The 23040-nt window shown below is 44.8% G+C and overlaps 1 protein-coding gene across 4 annotated transcripts in view; it reads right to left on the bottom strand.

Moving 5' to 3' along the window:
• The window catches only part of LOC134348201 (potassium-transporting ATPase subunit beta-like), a 108145-nt gene that overhangs the window by 30572 nt on the left and 54533 nt on the right, over positions 1 to 23040 (bottom strand). For 2 of the 4 annotated variants that reach the window (XM_063051216.1, XM_063051217.1), the window contains one exon: positions 17206 to 18561. The exons of 1 other annotated variant lie outside the window; for it this stretch is intronic. In XM_063051216.1, the coding sequence (XP_062907286.1) occupies positions 17762 to 18561 (800 nt within the window). In that variant the 3' untranslated portion in view covers positions 17206 to 17761. Of the gene's footprint in view, positions 1 to 17205; positions 18562 to 19007; positions 19582 to 23040 lie in introns of those variants that run through there. One more of the 4 variants, XM_063051215.1, reaches the window with a different exon arrangement.

Raw genomic sequence — 23040 nt, 5'->3', positions numbered from 1 at the left:
TCTCATATCCCTTTTGTCAATCAACAGTCCAGCTCTTGGCTCCATCCCTCCCCCTCCTGTCTTCTCCTATCATTTTGGATCTCCCCTGCCCCAACTTTCAAATCTCTTACTAGCTCATCTTTCAGTTAGTCCTGACGAAGGGTCTCGGCCCAAAACGTCAACTGTACCTCTTCCTAGAGATGCTGCCTGGCCCGCTGCGTTTACCAGCAACTTTTATAAGTATTTTTGAGGTGGAGAGAGGTTACAAAGTAATCTGGATGTCTTAATGAATAAAACACAAAATTTTATCATGCAGGTACAGCAAACAGTTGGCAAAGTTAATGGAATATTGTCCTTTCTTGCATGAATTATCAAAGCAGATGGGTATGCCACAACTGCACTGGACATTTGTGTTGACACATCTGGAATACACGTTTTTTTGTCTCTTGATTTAAGGAAGAATACACTAACAAACATTAGAGGATATTCAATAAATTTTCTTGGATTGAAGGTAGATAAGTGAGCACATTGAGCTTATAATCTTGGAATTTGGAAGAATGAAAGTTGATCTTATTTATAGGACTGCTCAACTAACTGGCAAATTTTCAGGTAAAAAAATCACACAGTTAAGATTGTGCATAGGAAGGATTTCTTCTCTCAGTAAGTGTGAATTTTTGAAGTCACTATGCAGTTGAAGTCACTGAATATAGTCAAGGTTGAGGTAACAGATGTTTGGATGATAGTGGTGTCAACAGTTCTGGGGAAGAGGCAAGAGGAGCAGAAGACATGATCTGATTGGTTATGGCTCCAGGGGCTGTATGACTAACTCCAGCTGTTATTTTGACTATTCACACAATCATCAAGGAATGCCATATGGTTTACACAATTGGACCTGCTCAAACAGCTTTAACACTCACTGAGATATTTAGCTTCTTAGCCTACGAGCAGTATTGAGAAGTCAGTTGCTGCTTCTGTCAGATGAGTTCCTTGTTCAGACAGTGTACAAAGAGTTTTCGTGGAGACCCCTAGCGAGGTAAGAATTGACTAAAATCAGAGGTCATCCTCATAGTATCAGTTTAATGACAAGGCAGGGAACAATATAGATTGGGAAAATGTTTAGTAGTTGGATTTTAATGTTGGGAAATGTGAGATTGCACATATTGGCAGGAAGAATAGAAAAGCAGAAACAAAAACAGAAAGTACTGGAAACACTCAGCAGTTCAGGCAGTATTTTTTGCAACTTCACATCTACCAGCTGTGGAGCAGAGAGGCATTCCTGATCATATGATGAAAAATTGCAGCCACCCACATCCACCAACACCTAATGATATTTGACTGTGAATCCTGCCTTGATGATTGTTAATAAAAGAGAGAGCACAGGGTATTCAGTAATATCAGTCTTGGAAGATTATGTGGGCTAGATAAGGATTAGAATTAAAATATTTTTGAGTCGACTCAGTGAAAGACACACTCTGATCTACCTAAAACTTGAATCTTTCGAGAGTGTCAGGGAGCAGAAGTGAGTGTAGTTGCTATTACTGAGGAGAAGGTGCTTGCGACGATGAAAGGTCTGAAGGTCTGAAGTCATCTGGACCAGATAGACTACACTGCAAGGTTCTGAAGGAGGTAGCTGAAGAGATTATGGAGACATTATTAGCGTTCTTTCAAGAACCACTGATTCCTGAATGGTTCCAGAAGACTAGAAAATTGCAAATGTCACTACACTCTTTTAAGAAGGGATGAAGGCAGAAGAAAGGAAATTATAGGCCAGTTAGCATGACTTCAGTGGTTGGGAGAATGTTGGAGTCTATTATTAAGGATGAGGCTTCAGGTATGATAGCTTTGTGGCCAAGTTTCTGGATAATACAAAGATAGGTGGAGGGGCAGGTAGTGTTGAGGAGGCAGGGAGTTTGCAGAAAGTCTTCAGATCGGGAGAATGGGTAAAAAAGTGGCAGATGTATTATAGTGCAGGGAAGCGTATGGTCATGCACTTTGGTAAAAGGAATAAAGGTGTACACTATTTTCTAAACAGGGAGAAAATTCAAAAATCAGAGGTGCAAAGGGACTTAAGAGTCCTTGTGCAGCATTCCCTAAAGATTAACTTGCAGGTTGAGTCGGTGGTGAGGAAGGCAAATGCAACGTTAGCATTCATTTTGAGAGGTCCCTCTTACCCAAGGGGCCTCTCACGACAAGATTGCTAATTAACCCTTCCTCATTGCTCAATACCCAGTCTAGAATGGCCTAATGAAACAGAAATATTAAATAGATAGATAGATAGATAGATAGACATACTTTATTGATCCTGAGGGAAATTGGGTTTTGTTGCAGCCGCACCAACCAAGAATAGAGCATAAATATAGCAATACAAAAACCACAAACAATCAAACAACAGAATGCAAACTATGCCAGATGGAAATAAGTCCAGGACCAGTCTATTGGCTCAGGGTGTCTGACCCTCCACAGGAGGAGCTGCAAGTTCGATGGCCACAGGCAGGAACGACCTCCCGTGCCGCCCAGTGTTGTATCTCGGTGGAATATGGCCGAAGTCCAACAGTAAGAAGTTCAATATCCAGTCTACAAACACATTCCTTGATCGTAATATAACCCAGATTGCACCATCTGTTAACCAGAACAGTAAGCACCCAACTCCTTTACGCTTACTGCTCTCAGTGCACTTCCGGTCAGCCTGATGGTCTGGAAGCCGTCCATGGAGAAGTTTTGATCGGGTATGTCCTCGTGCAGCCCTGTTCCAGTGAAACACATAACACCGCACTCGGGAAATGTTCTCTGATGCCTGGCTAGCACCGTGAATTTGTCCATTTTACTACCCACCGAACTCCTCTTCTCCATAGGTCTCTGTTATCTCGACCCGGTCCTCTTTCCTCGACTTTGTGATCCCCCTCTGCATCCTCTGTGTGTTTTCCTCCAGATTTCAGCAGGGGTGTCCGCCACTCTGCTCACTAAACCGGCCGGCATAAGCGCAATCAGCTGGTCCCTGGAATAAACAATGCGACCATGCTTCTGTCCCGCGTGTCGGGATGTAACTACTTCCAGCGCTAAAATCCCAAATAAAACTCTCTCTACCAGCAGGTTAGAGAGGGTGCAGCTTCGACGTAGTGAGTGAAATGAGTAGCAAGTGAAATTTTAATAAGGTAATATACTGTACAGGCACAGATAAAATAAAGGGTACAGGTAAATGTACAGGAATTAACTTGTACAGAACAGTTGAGCACATCCACTTCTAAGGTGAGATGTTTAATATACCTCCAGGCAAAGCTACATGTCTGCAAGTGTGGGGTTGTCAGGATCATCAACATCTTCATCTTGAAAAATGAGTGAAGCATCAGGAACTGGTGCTGAAACTGGCACAGCAGCTTCTTCAAAACCTGTTGATGTTGCTGGCAGCACATCTGGGTGAGCAGAAGCAGAAGTTGGAGAAACAAAGGTCTTCTAGACGCCACATTTCACACGACTGCCAGGCAGTTGGGGTTTCTCTTCACTCGCAGTTACTGAGGGAGTCTTCATTAGTTTCTTTTCCTCCGCTTAGTAATATACTTAAACTCAGCGGGTCGCCACGTCTGATCTGAGGTCGTAGGCAGAAGAGAACGGAACGCCGGAGGGCAGTGCACGACTGCTGGCAGGCGGGTGAGAAGGCGAGGTTATGTGGGTGAGGTTTGGCAGATGGCCTTCAGTTTCGACAAGTGCAGAGTTTTATATTTTAGGACGGCAAACCAGGACGGGATTTATACTGTGAATGGTAGCACTCTGGAATGCTAAAGAACAGAGTGCGATCCCTCGAGTGAGGTATGATGTTCTCCAGAGGGGTTGTCTGCTGGTGTGTCATCAAGTGGCCGTAGAGGGCGACCCAGGATCCACGTATTCTGGTGCAGTAAGTGGCGGCTGTGGTTAGCGGTTGGGTCTTTTGGTTGTTCTGTCGCTCCTTTTGCAGCTGTTGCTTGTTCCCTGTGGCACAGCGGAAGTCACTCTCACATAACACAGCTTCTTTTGGAACAGGTTTCCTCCAGGTGTATCTATTAAGTTAATAAAATCAACGAGTTCTGCATGCGTGCAGGAAACTTTGCCTCCAACTTTCACCCTGCCCTCAAGTTTACCTGGTCCATTTCCGACACCTCCCTCCCCTTTCTAGATCTTTCTGTCTCTGTCTCTGGAGACAGCTTATCCACTGATGTCTACTATAAGCCTACTGACTCTCACAGCTATCTGGACTATTCCTCTTCTCACCCTGTCTCTTGCAAAAACGCCATCCCCTTCTCGCAATTCCTCCGTCTCCGCCGCATCTGCTCTCAGGATGAGGCTTTTCATTCTAGGACGAGGGAGATGTCTTCTTTTTTTAAAGAAAGGGGCTTCCCTTCCTCCACTATCAACTCTGCTCTTAAACGCATCTCCCCCATTTCACGTACATCTGCTCTCACTCCATCCTCCCAACACCCCACTAGGAATAGGGTTCCCCTGGTCCTCACCTACCACCCCACCAGCCTCCGGGTCCAACATATTATTCTCCGTAACTTCCGCCACCTCCAACAGGATCCCACCACTAAGCACATCTTTCCCTCCCCCCCTCTCTCTGCATTCCGCAGGGATCGCTCCCTACACAACTCCCTTGTCCATTCGTCCCCCCCATCCCTCCCCACTGATCTCCCTCCTGGCACTTATCCATGTAAGCGGAACAAGTGCTACACATGCCCTTACACTTCCTCCCTTACCACCATTCAGGGGCCCAAACAGTCCTTCCAGGTGAGGCATCACTTCACCTGTGAGTCGACTGGGGTGATATACTGCGTCCGGTGCTCCCGATGTGGCCTTTTATATATTGGCGAGACCCGACGCAGACTGGGAGACCGCTTTGCTGGACATCTACGCTCTGTCCGCCAGAGAAAGCAGGATCTCCCAGTGGCCACACATTTTAATTCCACATCCCATTCCCATTCTGACATGTCTATCCACGGCCTCCTCTACTGTAAAGATGAAGCCACACTCAGGTTGGAGGAACAACACCTTATATTCCGTCTGGGTAGCCTCCAACCTGATGGCATGAACATCGACTTCTCTAACTTCCGCTAAGGCCCCACTTCCCCCTCGTACCCCATCTGTTACTCATTTTTATGCACACATTCTTTCTCTCACTCTCCTTTTTCCCCCTCTGTCCCTCTGAATATACCTCTTGCCCATCCTCTGGGTCACCCCCCCCCCTTGTCTTTCTTCCCGGACCTCCTGTCCCATGATCCTCTCGTATCCCCTTTTGCCTATCACCTGTCCAGCTCTCGGCTCTATCCCTCCCCCTCCTGTCTTCTCCTATCATTTTGCATCTCCCCCTCCCCCTCCAGCTTTCAAATCCCTTCCTTCAGTTAGTCCTGACGAAGGGTCTCGGCCTGAAACGTCGACTGCACCTCTTCCTACAGATGCTGCTTGGCCTGCTGCGTTCACCAGCAACTTTGATGTATGTTGCTTGAATTTCCAGCATCTGCTGAATTCCTGTTGTTTTTATCTATTGAGTGCAATGTCTTCCCAGTTTTTAGATGTAACGTTTAATTTCTTCAGGCTGATTTCGATGTTAACTTGAAGCATTTCCTTTGCCAGCCAGGGGCTTGTTGACCCTCCTTCACCTGGGAGTAAAAGGATCTGTTTGGGGAGACGTGAGTTAGGCATCTGATAACGTAACCTATCCATCGGAGTTGGTGTTGCTTTATTGTGGTGGAGGTGCTGTTCATGTTGGCCTCCTCCAGTACACTGGTGCTAGTGCATCTGTCTTTCCAGCTGATCCTCAAAATCTTTTGTAAGATTTGTAAGACCCAGCACGTGCCAGCTCCCCCGCCACTGGCGCATGAGACGTGCGGGTGCCGGGCGGCCATGCCTCACGTAAATGATACAGTATTAATAAATGCAGGAAAACAAGGAAATGCAGGAAAACAAGCAGGAATTGCCTGTCTGTACTTTCAAGAGCGCGCCAACACATGAACAGATCTAGCGCAACCAAAACAATGCACAACAGATTGGTACGGTGGCCCGGGAAATTTGAAATTACAGTTGCGTGGAAAATTTGAAATGAGTGCCAGATTATTGAAGGAACCGGATTACAGGTAGTCGGATTAGTGAAGGTCAACTGTACTTTGACCAAGATTACAACAAAGGGCTAAATAGCCCCCGAACATGCCATGTTACCATAACTGCTATGATTATATGGAAATCAAAGACCTCCAGCATCCAGGTCGTGCTGTCTTTGCACAGCTACCATCAAGCACATCCTTCCCACCATCAGCAGCAGCTGCCTCAACAAGATGGCAATATCTATCATCAACGATCCCCACCAACCAGGCCATGCCATTTTCTCACATCTACCATTAGGCAGGAGGTAGAAGCCTGAAGTCCCACACCACCAGATTGGAACTATTTCCCCTCAGCCAAGCAGTTTATTTAGAGTACACCTGGCCCTTCTGCTCAATGAGCCACACTGCCGAGCAACCTACCAATTTAATCTTAGCCTAATCACAGGACCATTTACAATGACCAATTAACCTACTAAATGATACACCTGTGGACAGTGAACTGATCAGCACAACCCTAATCACCATCTCAGTATGTAGAAGTAATTACTACCCCCAATTTGCATCACAATTGATTTTTTTGTTCTTTCTTGCCAAACCTTTATATAATTTATATTCATGATTTTATTGTGAATGTTGTGTCTGCTATATTATATGCATACAATGCTGCTGCAAGTAAGCTTTTCATTGCACCTGTGCCTACATGTACTTGTGCACACTGCAACAAACTCAACTTGACGTGAAAACCCATCTAGTTCACTGTTAGGAAAAGAAATCTGCCGTTGTTAGTAGGCTGGTCTACTCCTGACCAGAGTAACATGGGTGACTATCAAATGTAATCTAAAATGGTCTTGCTCACTGCCTCATTCAGAGACAAGTAGGTATGGACAACAAATACTGCCTTAGCCAGCTGAGCCCATATCCCATAGCCCATGGACAAATAAAATACAAATTCTCACATTATACTTGGCACATGTATCAGTGAATAACACCTCATGCCATCTGGGTGAGATGGAGTTAAGCCCTACTCCAGAACCCTGTTCGAAGTTAATTTATTATCAAAGTACACATAGGTCACCATATACTACCCTGAGCTTCATTTTCTTGCGGACATACTTTGTAAATAGAAAGCAACACAAAAGAGTCAATGTAAAACTGCACACAACTGAGGCAAACATCCAGTGTGCAAAAGACAACAAACTGTTCAAATACAAAAAGAAAGGTGGGGGGGGTGCAATAAATATCAAGAAAATGAGTTCTAGAGTCCTTAAAGGTAAGTCCATAGGTCGTGGAATCAGGTCAATGTTGGGGTGAGTGAAGTTATCCCCTCTGGTTCAAGAGCCTGATGGTTGAGGGCTAGTAACTGATCCTGAAACTGGTGGTGTGGGACCCAAGGCTCCTGTATCTCCTTCCCGATGGCAGCAGTGAGAAACAGCATGGCCTGGATGGTGGGGAGTCCTTGATGATGGATGCTGCTCTCCTGCGACAGTGCTTCTTGTAAATGAGGAGGGCTTTACCTGTGATGGACTGCCTCTCACCATATTATTTAAGCTGGGGAGTGTAGCATTGCCAAAGGTACAAGTTTTAAGAGGTCATAAACTGAGGTCTTGCTTGCTCTCTCAGGTCTTGAGAAAAGTTGAGATGTCTGAAGATGAAGAAGATATGGGCCACCAGTTCTATACTGCCCTGTTCCTGATGTACAAGGTTCTGAAATAACTTTCTAATGTTGGGTAGCTTGTGAAAGAGTAGCTCCAGTGAATAATCCCAACACTGTCCTCCCAGTTGACATTGGGTTCTGAACTGGCAAGTCACCTTACCATCAAATAATCTTTTTGTTTCTTTAAATAGCTTAATTGGCAAACAATCTATGTGTAACCATAAAGTATTTCCTATCAACTGTGAGGTATAGCATAGATTTTAAATTGTCATAAAAGCCATGTAGCTGAAATTGTTGTTGACTTTAATAGATTAGAGGAACATATGATTTATAATTTACCCTGCTCATTAAACAAATCCTTCTATGATAAACAATCAGTGGAAGAACAGTGCTCTCCAACCCTTTTCTTGTTCTGACCCTGTAGAGGTCATCATAATTGTACTAAAACTGAATTATCCTGTTCCTGTGGGTTGGAGCAGCCTAATCACACTTCACTTACACCGTGCTGAACATTTTTTTTCATTCAGGCTCCCAAGATCAGATGAAGGACTGCATCAGCTGTAGACTAAATTACTAGGAGACATGGAAATGTTTGCAGTCGTCATCGTCATCTGAACCACAAGGTTATGGGTTCTCCTGAGATTGATCATACAAACTGGACTGACGTTCCAGTGCAGCGCCGTCCTGTTAGTGCCGAGAGAGGGGTCTGACTGTTGAGGAAGCACGGCAGTGTCGTGCCTGTTAGTGCCGAGAGAGGGGTCTGACTGTTGAGGAAGCACGGCAGTGTCGTGCCTGTCCTGCCAGTGCAGTGTCGTGCCTGTTAGTGCCGAGAGAGGGGTCTGACTGTTGAGGAAGCACGGCAGTGTCGTGTCCTGCCTCCACGCAGTGCTGAATGCAGCTCTGTCTCAGGTTTCAGTCTAGTGCACTGCCGAGGGACTGCTGCATTGTCAGAGCAATTGACTTTGAGATGAGACATGAAGCTGATTCCTTGACATTGTGGCATTATTTTGAAAAATAACAGTTTCCCTGGTCAGTATTAATCTTCTCCAGAATCACTGGCATATGTTGTGAAATTTGTTGTTTTGTGGCAGCAGTACATTGCAAAACATAGTAATAAAATACTTCAAGTTACAATAAATGTATATTAAAACATTAAACAAATAGTGCAAATAGAGAGGGAAAACGATTTGGAGGTAGTGTACATGGGCTCATTGTCTGTTCTGAAATCTGATGGTGGAGGGGAAGAAGTTGTTCATAAGGCTTCGAATGTGTGCCTTCAGGCTCCCGTACTTTCTCCTTGATCGTGTCAATGAGAAGAGGGCATATCCTGGGTGATCGGGGTCCGTAATGATGGATGCTGACTTTTTAAGGCATTGCCTTTTGAAGATGTCCTCGATGCCCAGGAGACTAGAGCCCTTGATGGAGCTGGCTGAGTTTACAACTTTCTGCCACTTTTCCTGATCCTGTGCAGTAGCCCCTCCGTAACAGACAGTGATGCAACCAGTTAGAATGCTCTCCATAATACATTTGTAGAAATTTGCTTGAGTCTTTGGTGACAGACTAAATCTCCTCAAACTCCTAAAGAAATATAGCTACTTTTATGCCTTCTTTGCAATTACATTTATATGCTGGGCCTAGGATAGATCTTCAGAGATGTTGACCCCTAGGAACTTGAAACTGCTCACCCTTTCCACTGCAGATCCCCCAATGAGGTTTAGTGCATGTTTCCTTGATTTCCCCTTCGTGAAATCTACAATAAAATCCCTGGTCTTACTGATAGTGAGTGCAAGATTGTTATTGTGACACCACTCAACCAGCTGATCTCTCACTTCAGTACACCTCCTCATCACTATCTTAGATACTACCAACAAGTTACGTCATCGGCAAATTTATCTATGGTGTTTGAGCTATATCTGGCCACGCAGTCAAGGGTATAGAGAGAGTAGAGCAGTGGGCTAAGCACACATCCTTGATGTGTGCCAGTGTTGACTGTCAGCAAGGAGGAGATGTTATTTCTGATCCGCACTGACTGTAGTCTCCCAATGAGGAAAGTCAAGGATCCAGCTGCAGAGGGAAGCACAGAGGCCTAGTTTTTGGAACTAGTTGCCTAGAACTGAGGGTATGTTGATGTTGAACATTGAGTTGTAATCAACCTGAAGTAGGTATTGTTAGTGTCCAGGTGAGCCAAGGCCGAGTGGAGAGTCAGTGAGATTGCATCCACTGTAGATCTATTGTGGTGATAGGCAAATTGCAGCGTGTCCAGGTCCCTGGTTCTGGCCATGACCAACCTCTCAAAGCACTTCAAAACAGTAGACGTGAGTGTCACTGGGTGATAGTTGTTGAGGCAGCTCTCCCAGCTCTTCTTGAGCTCTGGTGTGATTGTCAACCCTTTTTGAAGTTCCCACCTAAAAAGTGCAGCAATAAGAGATCAAAGATATCCTTGAACATTCCCATCAGATGGTTGGCACAGATTTTCAGTGCCCTACCAGTTACATCATCAAGGCAAGATCTCATGCAAGGATTCACTCTCGAAAGATGTTCTAGACAGAGATCACAGTCACCAGAAGCTGTAGGGATTTGCAGAAGTGTAGTTTTATTCTCCCTTTCAAAAGATGCATAAAAGGCATTGAGCTCTTCTGGGAGTGAAACATCACAGCCATTCATGATGTTAGGTTTCCCACTGAACCCTGCCAGAACTGACGTACATCCAATTCCATATCTAACTTCAATCAGAATTGTTTTTCATTCTTAAAATAGCCTTCCGTAGGTCGTACCTGGACTTCTTCTATAGTTCTGGATCACAGGTTTTGAATGCCACAGATCTTATGCTCAGCAGACTGAATCTCCAAGTTTATCCATGGCTTTTGGTTTGGGTACATCCAATGAGTTCCCGAAGGCAGATAATCATCTTGATGAAGTTGGGGCTGTAGTGTATTCATTCAGATTTATAGATGAATCCCTGAATATTGTCCAGTCCACCGATTCAAAGCAGTAAACATTCCAACGTCTCCCTTGACCATACCTTCGTGGTCCTTAGTCTCTGCCCATACACTGGAAGTAGAAGTACAGCCATGTGTTTGGATTTTCCAAAGTGTGGCTGTGGGGTGGCATGGTAAGCGTTCTTGAGGGTGGTGTAACAGTGGTCAAGCGTGTTGGCTCCTCTGGTTCCATAGTTGATATGTTAGTGGTAGTTGGTCAGAGACACCTGAAAGCTGGCTTGGTTGGAATCCTCACAATGATAGGGAAGGCATCAGGGTGCACTGTTTCATGACTACTGATCATGGTGCTCAGCTCCTCCAGTATCTGCCTGACTTTGGCCAGGAGTGGAACGTACACTGCTACCAAGATGCCAGTGGAAAACTCCTTCAGCAAATAAAATAGTTGACACTTGACTGCTAGCTTTTCCAGGTTGGCTGAGCTGGACTGAGACAGAACCACCACATACGTGCACCATGATGAATTAATCATGAAGCATACTCTGCCTCCTCTACCTTTAGGAGACTCAGCTCTTCTATTTATGCAGTGGATGGTGAGGACCTCTGGCTGTACCACTGCATGAGCCATGTTTCCAAGAAGCAAAGTACACAGCAGTTCCTGATGTCCTTCTGGTACTCAATCTTGTTCTGAAGTTTTCAATTTTTTTTTCCAAAGACTGTATGTTCACCAGCAGGATAGTAAGGTGTGGGGATCTAAGGGCTCAGCATTTTGATCTTACTTGCAGCCCAATATGCTTCCCACATTTCCCTTTTCATAAAGGGGAACTGCACTAGCGACCTGAGTCTGCAGTCCAGGGTCCACCAATTTTAAGGATCGAATGATTTCTTAAACTTCTTAAAATGATGTTGCTTACTTATGTACCCATGTCTGTACCTATGGGTTTCAGATGTAGTAGTACAAAATGAAGGAGATTCTTATAACTGGGGGAGGTAATGGGGATAAGTTCCCACTCCCTATTAAATGCTCCCAATGGTCTGCAATTCAAATAGCCTCTGACAAACAAGTCCAGCTCTTGGCCACGTGTGACTTAGCTACCAAGCCCAGCGGAACAGTTTCTACTGACAGGAGAAGGGGCAAAGGTGGGTTAATGGCACCTTAAAACTGGTCACTTTGGGCAGATGGGGCTCATCAACCATGGTTGGCAGCTGATCTAGGAGAAGGAAAACTCCGGTCTCAAACCTCTGCTGCCTTGCAGCTGTACCCACTCAAGGAGAAGGCTTTGGGGGGGAACCCTCAAGTTAAAACTCCAGAGCTGGAGTTCCTAAGGCAGCCCTATATTGAATTCAACACTGACTGGCAACTCCTGCAAAGCTGTTGGTACTAAACTGTATCGGTCTCTGCCATTCCTTTGGGTTCATCAGATACATGGAGAGGGGTAGCTTGCTACATGGCAATAGCTTGCTCTCCATATTGTACTGCCTGGTTCAAATATCTAGTCAGCTCAGACACAACATCCATGGTCCATTCTGACCAATGGAGGCCTCAAAATAAAAAAAAGCCCAAAATGCCAATATTTGATTATTCCCTTCCCAACTACACACAGTCGCCACCGTCCATGACTTGCCTTTAAGTGTACTGTCTCTTCATATCTGATGTCTCAAGGTGCAACACTTTTCACATTTGGCCAGGTTAAATTCCACCTGCCATTTGCCTGCCCATGTATGCAACTGATTTATATTCCGCTGTATTCTTTGTCAGCCTTTTATGCTATCCACAACACCACTAATCTTTGAATTATCTGCAAATTTACATTTTCATCTAGGCATGAAAATATTGCTCAAGACCCCAGCAATCTCTTCTCTTCAATAACCTACCTCCTCTTTCAACTTGAAATTATATACAGTGGTATGCAAAAGTTTGGGCACCCCGGTCAAAATTTCTGTTACTGTGAATAGTTAAGCAGTAGAAGATGACCTGATCTCCAAAAGTCATAAAGTTAAAGAGGAAACATTCTTTTCAACATTTTAAGCAAGATTAGTGTATTATTTTTGTTTTGTACAATTTTAGAGTGACAAAAAGGAAAGGAGCACCATGCAAAAGTTTGGGCACCCCAAGAGACTTGAGCTCTCAGATAACTTTTACCAAGGTCTCAGACCTAACAAGCCTAGCTTGTTAGGGCTATGGCTTGTTCACAGTCATCGTTAGGAAAGGCCAGGTGATGCAAATTTCAAAGCTTTGTAAATACCCTGACTCCTCAAACCTTGTCCCAACAATCAGCAGCCATGGGCTCCTCTAAGCAGCTGCCTAGCGCTCTGAAAATTAAAATAAATGATGCCCACAAAACAGGAGAAGGCTATAAGAAGATAGCAAAGCGTTTTCAGGTAGCCGTTTCCTCAGTTCGTAATGTAATTAAGAAATGGCAGTTAAGAGGAACGGTGGAGGTCAAGTTGAGGTCTGGAAAACCAAGAAAACTTTCCGAGAGAACTGCTCAGTCTTCTGGATGAGGTTCCCATGAGGGACCTTATCAAATGCCTTACTAACATCTATGTAAACAACATCCACAGTTTTACCTTTGTCAATTACACTTGTCACCTTGTCAAAATCTCAGTGAAGCTTAGTAAGACATGACTTGTCCTCACAAAGCCATACTGGTTCTCCCTAATAAGGCCACGGCTTTCCAAATGCTCATAAATCCTCTCATTAAGAATACTCCAACTTCCTTACCACTAACGTGAGATCCAACAGTCTATAGTATCCAGGATTATCCCTGGTTCTTTCTTGGACAATGGGACAACATTAGCCACTCGCCAGTCTTCCAGGACTTCACTTGTGGCTAGAGAGGGCATGAAAATATTGGTCAAGGCCCCAGCAATCTCTTCTCTTGCCTTTTTCTTTTTTTTCAATTTAGACATAATCTTATTTCTTTTAATTGGATTCAAAACCCCATTAACATTATAGGAAATTATTTTTACCAATTCAGTTTGCATTTTTCTCTAGTAGAAAAAAAGCACTCTCCTTTTCTAACCAAACAATAAGCAATCCCTTCTCAACAGTAAACCAAGACATATAACCACACCCTAGACATTTCTGAACGTATAACATTTGAAAATTTTCCCTGACTTCCCACAGTGAGGCCTGAGCACCGACCCGCCTCAGTTCAGAGGGATAACCTCTATCTTCACCCTGTGTTAGAGGGCCCTCAGCAGTTTGAATAATCATAGAGAATTTTCTCCTATTTATGTCTCGACCATATTGCTATCATTCAAGTTATTCCGCCTAGATTATTTTCAATTACCAGTTTTCATTTTACTTAAGTCCGATTTACTCTTTTCAGTCATTTCTCTTAATTAATCTGTATTCTCTGTACATTCGCGTCTGAATATTTGCAGCTTTTCCTTGCAGTTTGACACTCTGGTTCGAGTGGAGCGTCCTCGCCCCACTAACTGCCACGACTTCTGCCGAATCCTCTCCAGTAGCGACTCCGGTTGGGTGATAACTTTAATAGGTAGTCCCCGGTCCGCCAGGTCCGACGTTGCCTCCTCCACCGTAGCGTAAGTTTTTGTCCCTTCGTCATAAAAGACTCTCAGCCGAGCTGGATACAGGGTCTGGAATCTGATGTTGTTTTCCTTCAGGACTCTCCGTGTTTCCATATATTCCTTCCGTCTGGCAAGAATCCCCGGTGCGTAGTCGTGGTCTAAACTGATTTTGCAGTTGTTCCACATGAAACCTTTCTTTTGCCATGCTCTTTTAAGCACCTCTTCCTTCGTTCTGTAACTGAGAAATCTGATCAGAATCGATCTGGGCTGGGCACCTGCCGGAGGCTGTGGTGCCAACGCACGGTGAGCCCTTTCTATCTGTAGGTCTTTTGCGGCCGGTATATCAAGGTTCTCTCTAAGCAGCTTCTCCACGAAGGGAATCATCAATCTGGGTTTACCTTCGGTTCCTTCGGGAACTCCGTAGATCCTCACATTTTCCCTTCTCGAGCGGCCTTCTTGATCTATTAGTTTCCACTGGAGTTGGTCTTGTAGCTTCAGCATTTCTGCTATCACCTCCTCTGCATTTTGTAGCTTCTCTTCAATTCCAACAATCCTCGCTTCGGCTTCATCTATCCGCGAGTTAGTTTTTACTATTTCTCCTTTAATATCTTCCAGCTGTTTGCTGTTATCTTGTCGGAACTCGCGAATCTCTCCGAGAATCAAAGACAGAGTCACCGATTCCCCCTCATTATCTCCGTCCTGGCTTGCCGTGGGGGAGCTAGGCCCGTCACCTTGCTGCGTCTCTTTATGTTTATCAGCCTTCGGAGCGGACTTTTTATTCTTGTTCTTAGACATCATCCTTGCCCCTTTTATTAATATAGTTATGCAATATTAAGTATTTGTCTAAATTCGATTTTGGGGCAGTTTACCTTCTTTTTTGTCAAGAGACCTTTTCCTTACGCCGCCATTCCCTTGATGACCCGGAAGTCCCCTCTCTTGCCTTTTTCAATAACCTGGGGTTAACAGGTGCTAGGGACTTAATATTCTTTAAGGAGACCCAGCACTATCTCCTTCAACTTGAAATGTCCCAGTGTATCAATATGCTCATCACTCATCTCCCTCCTCTCCATTCTCTTCCGTCCCCCCCCTCCAGTTTTTGATGCAACCTGTCCCTCTTGTACGAATCACACCTGCCCCAGAAAAGGTTTCACTCATACAAGAACCTGCCCCCTACATCAGTTCCTCAACCACTCATTCATTTGTACTATCACCTTTTCCCTGATCTGACTAGCAAGCGGCCCTGGGAGTAATCCAGAGATTACCATCTTAGAGATCCCGCTCTTCAGCTTCTTCCCTAACTCCCTGTACTCACTGCACAGGACCTCTTCCCCTTTCTACCTATGTAGCATGGCTCCTGGTCCACTGAGCATTTACGCTCTGTCCACCAGAACAACCGGAATTTTCCAGTGGCCACCCATTTTAATCCCACTTCCCATTCCAACACATCAGTCCTTGGCCTCCTCTACTATCACAATGAGGCCACACTCCGGTTGGAGGAGCAACACCTTATATTCCATTTGGGTAGCCTCCAACCTGATGGCATGAACATCGATTTCTCAAACTTCCAGCAGTGCCTCCACCCACCTCCCCCTTCACCATTTCTCACCCCCTTGTCCCTCTCTCATGTTTTCTCCTTACTCACCCATCACTTTCCTCTGGTGCTCCTCTTCCCCCACCTCCCCTTTCTTCCTTCTTCCATGGCCTTCTGCCTCTTTCACCAATCAGCTTCCGAGCTCTTTGCTTCATCCCTCCCCCTCCAAGTCTCACCTATCGCCTGGCGTTTCTCTCTTCCCCTCCCCCCACCTTTCAAATCTACTCCTCAGCTTTTTTCTCCAGTCCTGTTTTCAGCCCAAAACATCAACTGTACTTTTTTCCATTGATGTTGCCTGGCCTGCTGAATTCCTCCAGCATTTTGTGTGTTTCAATCAGTGTGTCATCCGTCTGTATGCTCTCCTGTCCCCACAATCATCCAATCAGCTCCGGCCTCCATCAAACCGCACCCCCCACACTATTTTCACACTCAGCCCAGACGCAGGGTTTAGAACCAAACCATCAACAATTCCTTTCCTCCCCACAGATGCTGCTGAGGTCCTCCTGCAGATAGTTTGTTGCTCCACATTCTAACATCTGCAGTCACTTCATTCTAAGAAATTCTTGTATTTCTTAGAAAGAAGGAACATAGGGAGGAATAAATTATTGATGTTTTGGCCAAGACCCTTCATCAGCTCTGGAGAGGAGGGAGCAGAAGCCAGAATAAGGAGATAGAGGAGGGGTAGGAGGTGATAAGTGAACAAATGAGAATAGCCGGTAATAGGTGAAACCAGGTGGCTGGGTGATAAGTGGGAGAGGTAAAGGGCTGAAGAGAGGGCAGAGGACTATGGGTGAAAGGGAAAGAGGAGGGACACCAGAGGGAGCTGATGGGCATGTGAGGTGAGAGGGGAACCAGAATAAGAAATGGAAAATGAGACAAGGGGGAAGGAATTGCCAGAAGTTAGAGAAATTGATGTTCATGTCATCAGGTCTCAGATGGAGTACCAGGTGTTGCTCTTCCAAAGAGTCTGGCCTCACACTGGCAGAAGAGGAGGCCATGATCCGACATGTTAGATGAGAATAGGAAGTTGAATTGAAATGGGTAGCCACCGAGAAATACCACCTTTTACAGCAGACGGAGCAAAAATGAAGAAATTGTCAAAAGTTATCAGGAATTTACACTGTAGTTAAATGGAGAGGGCAGAAGAACTGGAGCAGTTCACCATGGAAACTAAGAGTTTTGATGAAAGGCTTCAGAGAAGAGTCAATAGGGGAAAGATGCTCCCCCCACCCAGCAGAATAGTTGGTAATCAGAGGACACAGGTTTAACGTCAAAATGAATTCACAGGGAAGAAAAGCAAAAAGCTACTGTGGTGAGTTAGTGAAATGTTCAGAATTAAATAATGCTCAAAGCCAATTCAACAACAACTTTTAGAAAAGCAAAGGATCAAAACTTAAAGGAAAAGTCTTGTAAACTACAGGGAATGGTGAATAGTTACTTTTATTTCAAACAGTAAACCACAGGTACAAATTGCTGAGGGGTTTCCTGTGCTATAAATGATCCTCTTACATTCATTGTAAGCAATGAGGTAGTAGGTTCAACTGGACACACAATGAATCATTTGATGCTGGCATCTGAAATTGAAAGGAAGCATCCTAGAAATAGTCAGCCTCTCAGTTACGTATTCTATCCACCTATCCACCAGTACATGAAGTAGGAAAAAAAATGACAAAACTTTATTGTAAATGATGTCAAACTGAACCTGCAATCAATATTGCAACTTGTCAGCAAATTCTTTCAGATCACACTTAATGACAAGGGATAGGTTTGAATGGCCAGTATGATTCAGTGGGGGGGGGGGGGGTTCATCTTTGAAGCCTGCACTGTAAATTAGACTGTAAAACACTCACCAGTTTTAAAATTCAGGTTTACATCATCCACTCAAAGCAAAAAAATTGAAGGTGAATGTTAACCTTGAGGGAAGTGTACCATCTATCAAGGCATTGCTGAAGGAGCAGGGCAAATTACAAATTAAATGCACCTTCATCAAGGAAGATATCTATCTGCACCCACACTCATCCACCACCATATCATCATAATGCCGCAAAACTACATTCTCATTATTGTCATAGTAGAGCATGGAAATGGGAGAGAGCTTAATGGGGACACAGCAGGGTTGGGGAGTGAGTGCAGGGTCAGTGGAATGCACGAGTGTTTGAAGAATAGCGTGGTTGGTACCATTCAGGCTCTCGCTCAGTGGGTAAGGACACTCCCCATGGCAATAATTGGCCATGTAGCCCTGAGGGGCAATGATCCAATGTTGCCAACCGACATCCTTGAACTGAATATGGAGTCTCCTACGTTTGCAGACCCGGCTGAATGCCAGTGGCAGCTGAAAGGAGCTCCTCTTCCTTCTAGATGCTTTGCATTTCTCCCGGTTCAGGGTCACCACCAAGAGGGAGACTTGCAGATCCTGCGCAAAACCGATACACACTGGATTAGGAGTCTGATGGCCCTCCGTTGAGGTGCTGCCTATCTCTAGGAGTGCCCCCTGATTGTTGGGCTGGTGTCTCCATGCCCTGGAGATCTGAGTCAGGTTGAAGTAGAGGGAGCCATATATAGATTGGAAGGACTGCGAGGCAATGAGCTCCTGTCTAGAGTTGGAGGACTTTCCCAACCTCCAGATAGACAAAGTGCAAACTGTCACTGCACCAGGGAGTGGGTAAGGGTCCCCAGGGAGGGTAAGCTCCAGCTGGGCCAGCGTCAGCTCTTCCACATCTTCTAGCACCGACAGATTAAAGTAGAGATGCTTCTGCACATGAGGCCATGAGGATGATCCCAGCCCAGGCACTGGATTACCTAACAAAACAGAAGGTCAAAAGTGCTGCCATCAGAACAGCTAGCCAGTGGGGCACAGTCTGGGGTGAAAGGAACACTGTGGGAAGAAAGTCCCCTTGCTCACCCAGTTGTACAAGAGTCAGGCATCCCCCAATTCAAAAGTACACCTCATTCTGATCACCACACCCAGGAAAGGAAGTCCATCCCCATCCCTACACCAGAAAATAAGGACCACACCCTCCCCTACACTCTAGGTAATGTGGTAACAGAAAACAACCCCACCACCCCCTCCCACTCTCAGGTAAAATGGCAGACATAGTCTCCTTCACACCCACCCCGAAAAAAGACCCTTAGCAAAACAGCAAATTCACCCCTGAAAAAATAAGAACCCCGCACAAACGCCATCAAACTCAACTTCACAGCTACAAATCACACCTACCTACCCAAAACTGATATTGTGTTCTTACCCAGATTGGGGAGATGACGAAGGATATCACCATCCACCCCCAGCTCATCCATTCTGCACATATCATGTCCAGAATCACCCTGGCTGAGAGATCTGGATCTCCTCTGGAAAATCTTCCACAGTCGAACCGGGACAGGCCTGGGATCAGTAGGATGGGGCCTGCTTGTTAAACCCAAAGCTTTTAAAAAGGCCTTTTCTTGAACCGGGGACTCCTGTGACACAGACAAACCAAGGGGGCAAAACAAAATCACAGCTAGACAGCTGACGAGGGAACTCATAGCCATCTTGAAGCACATGAGGTATAAAACAGGACAATGTGTGCCTGGCCTCAACCCCACGTACCTACTGAAATCAGCTTCAATGACCGTGCTGATCAGTAATTTCATCTCCCTCTGTAATTAACATTTCAACAGAGAGTGCTGGGAGCAGCCCTACATTCTGGGAAGGAGGGAGTGGTTAGAGAAGCAGGGCCCTCCTTCACTCAGCCAAATGGCTGCAAAATGTTGAAGTATCCTTGGGATTGAAAACCTCAAATCAGCTTCTAACAATTCCCACCTGCTGAGTATTTAATTGCACTTCAAGTGGAAGTATTTGCAATTGAAAGGCCTTATCTATCTGCTCCAGAGGAGTTGTTGATGGTTACTGAATTTGAACAGTATGCATTGTCCTCAACCCCCCAAGAGATAACACCTTTAAATCTTCAAGCACATTTGTCAAATTGGGAATAGTACTACAGGAATAAATCATTCAATCCTACAAATCACAGCTGCTCTGCATTTTAATTCAAAATACCTGTCTTGAGCATGTCATATCAGGTTTGAATTTTTCCATGGGATTTTTGTGGGAGTGTTTCCAATTCTCACTACCACCTCTAATCTTATTTTTCAGGACATTGCGTTAATAACAACATTTAAAAGACACTTGGACAAGTACATGGAGAGGAATAGTTTAGATTGATATGGATCAAAACATCAGCAAATGGGAGTCACTTAATCAGGCTGGGGGGCTGGTCTCCATGCTATATCAATCTATGTTTCAGACGACACCAACAGAAGGAATAATTCCCCTCTCCAGATAACTTGTTAACTCCTTTCATCATCTTAAACACCTCAATTAGATCACTCTTGTCTGTTCAAGGGTCTGAAAGTATTGTCTATGTAACAGACATAAAAATTGCTGGTGAACGCAGCAGACCAGGCAGCATCTCTAGGAAGAGGTACAGTCAACGTTTTGGGCCAAGACCCTCCCTCAGGACTAACTGAAAGAAGAGCAAGTAAGAGATTGGGGAGGGGGAGGGGGAGGGGGAGGGGGAGGGGGAGATCCAAAATGATAGGAGAAGACAGGAGGGGGAGGGATAGAGACAGGAGCTGGACAGTTGATTGGCAAAAGGGATACGAAAGGATCATGGGACAGGAGGTCTAGGGAGAAAGAAAAGGGGGGGGTGACCCAGAGGATGGGCAAGGGGTACAGTGAGACAGAGAGAGAGAGAGAGAGAAAAAGGAGAGAGAGAAAAAGAATGTGTGTATATAAATAAATAATGGATGGGGTACGAGGGGGAGGTGGGGCATTAGCGAAAGTTTGAGAAGTCAATGTTCATGCCATCAGGTTAGAGGCTACCCAGATGGAATATAAGGTGTTGTTCCTCCAACCTGAGTGTGGCTTCATCTTTACAGTTGAGGAGGCCGTGGATAGACATATCAGAATGGGAATGGGACGTGGAATTAAAATGTGTGGCCACTGGGAGATCCTGCTTTCTCTGGCGGACGGAACGTAGGTGTTCAGTGAAATGATCCCCCAGTCTGCGTCGGGTCTCGCCAATATATAGACGGCCACATCGGGAGCACCGGACGCAGTATATCACCCCAGCCGACTCACAGGTGAAGCGTCGCCTCACCTGGAAGGACTGTCTGGCACCCTGAATGGTAGTGAGGGAGGAAGTGTAAGGGCATGTGTAGCACTTGTTCCGCTTACAAGGGTAAGTGCCAGGAGGGAGATCGGTGGGGAGGGATGGGGGGGGGACGAATGGACAAGGGAGTTGCGTAGGGAGTGATCCCTGCAGAAAGTGGGGGCGGGGGGGAGGGAAAGATGTGCTTAGTGGTGGGATCCTGATAGAGGTCCAGCATCTGCAGATTTCCTCACGTTATTGTCTATATAACCTGCTCTCATAATTTAACTGTATTACCTCTAGTTTAATTCTTAAACCAGTACCATCTCAGGCTCCTGTTTAAGTGAGGTCCAGAGGAGAATGCAAGGCAGGGGTGGCAAACCATTTGTGAGAGTGTGTGCCCAAATTAGTGATAATTCTCTCATGTGCCATGATAATTATGCTTGATTAATGAATTAGTAACAATAATTATGAACAAGAGAAAATCTGCAGATGCTGGAAATCCAAGCAGCACACATAAAATGCTGGAGAAACTCAACAGGCCAGGCAGCATCTATGGAAAAAAGTACAGTTGACATTTCAAGCTGAAACCCTTCAGCAGGACTGATTTATGAACTTCTTAAGAAAAAAAGATGAGTCTTGTGTTTATTGATTTGTATTCATTATTTTACTATTAAGAAAAGTACAAAAGAGACATATTGAAATAAATGATGCATGTTACAAGACCTGTTCAAAAGATATTAATCTTTTAAAAAGACAATTGAAAAATAGTACTTGCATTGTAACCGTTCACTATCCAGATACTGATGTGTACACCATGCCTGTGAGGATTTCAAAATGTATCATTCAACATCGTGCGTTTCTCGCTGGCACCAAGCTGGTGTGAGATATTTCCTGTGAAAACATCTTACTGCTCTCAGATTTTAAAAATCATTCACTGTTTCATTTATTAATAAATATAACTATTATGAATCTTATTATTATGAGTGAGGTTTAAACAATCGAGGGGCAGCACTACATGCTGTGTGCTAACAAAAGTTTTTGTGTGTGCTGTCTTAATAATTTATTTGTTGAGATGCAGCACAGAATCGGACCTTTGAGCCATATCATCCAGCAATCCCATGATTTAATCCTAGCCTAATCTTGGGACAATATACCATGTCCAATTAACCTACCAATCTGTATGTTTTTGGACTGTGGAAAGGAACTGGAGTACCTGGAGGAAATTCACATGGTTACTTGGACACTGTTTCAAGAGGCAGCTATATCCATTAGACGAGTGACAAGTGGGTGTGACTAAGAGAAGCAGGTAGGGGAATCTAAGAGGTAGACCATGAGCTTGCCCAATAGGTCTGAGATCCTTGTTCCCTGTGAGGATGAGTAACGGAACAATGTCACTGTAGTTCAGGGAGCTATTCAAAAGGGGAAAGAGAAAGGAAATGTAGATGTAATTGGGGATACTATAGCCAAGGGAATATACTCAATTCTCTGTCTCAAGGATCAAGAGTTCCAAAGGCTACATTGTTTGCCTGGTGTCTGGATTCAGGACATCTCCTCTGAACTGCAGAGGAATTTGGAGTGCAAGGGGAAAAATTTAGTTGTCGTGGTCCATGTGGATACCAACAATATAGGAAGAACAAGGAAAGAGGATCTTTTGAGAGGATTTGACCAGCTAGAGACTAAATTAAAACACAGAACAAAAGGTTAATATTCCCTGAATTGTTACCTGAATCACACGCAAATTGACACAGGATTAGTAATATTCGAGAGCTATATGTCTGAGAAGTAGGTTTGAATTCGTAGGACATTGGCACCAGTATTGGGGAAGGAGAGAGCTGTTCAAATAGGACTAGCTCCACCTGAACTAACTAGGGCTGTTGGATGGGGTGTCAACAGTTTGGAAAAGTATGTGTAATGCCCTGGTATTTTTACTACATATATATCATTTTGGCAGCTCTGTAAGAGCAGTCTGTTCTGTTTTCATGCTTGTTTGGGTTACTGTTGAAGATAAGAGAAAGGAAAAATATGTGCCATCCAATTAAAATGGTCAGATTAAGGGAAGGTTTCTCTGGTGGGAGACACTAAGGTTAGGCTTGGAGCTTTTGTTTGAGAGGACTCTTACCCTCACTGGCATGTGGCACAGGCAGCA

This window comes from Mobula hypostoma, chromosome 6 (genome assembly GCF_963921235.1).
Source record: "Mobula hypostoma chromosome 6, sMobHyp1.1, whole genome shotgun sequence".
In the NCBI taxonomy this organism is placed as follows: Eukaryota; Metazoa; Chordata; class Chondrichthyes; order Myliobatiformes; family Myliobatidae; genus Mobula; species Mobula hypostoma.
This window is presented reverse-complemented; position numbering and strand designations above follow the sequence as displayed.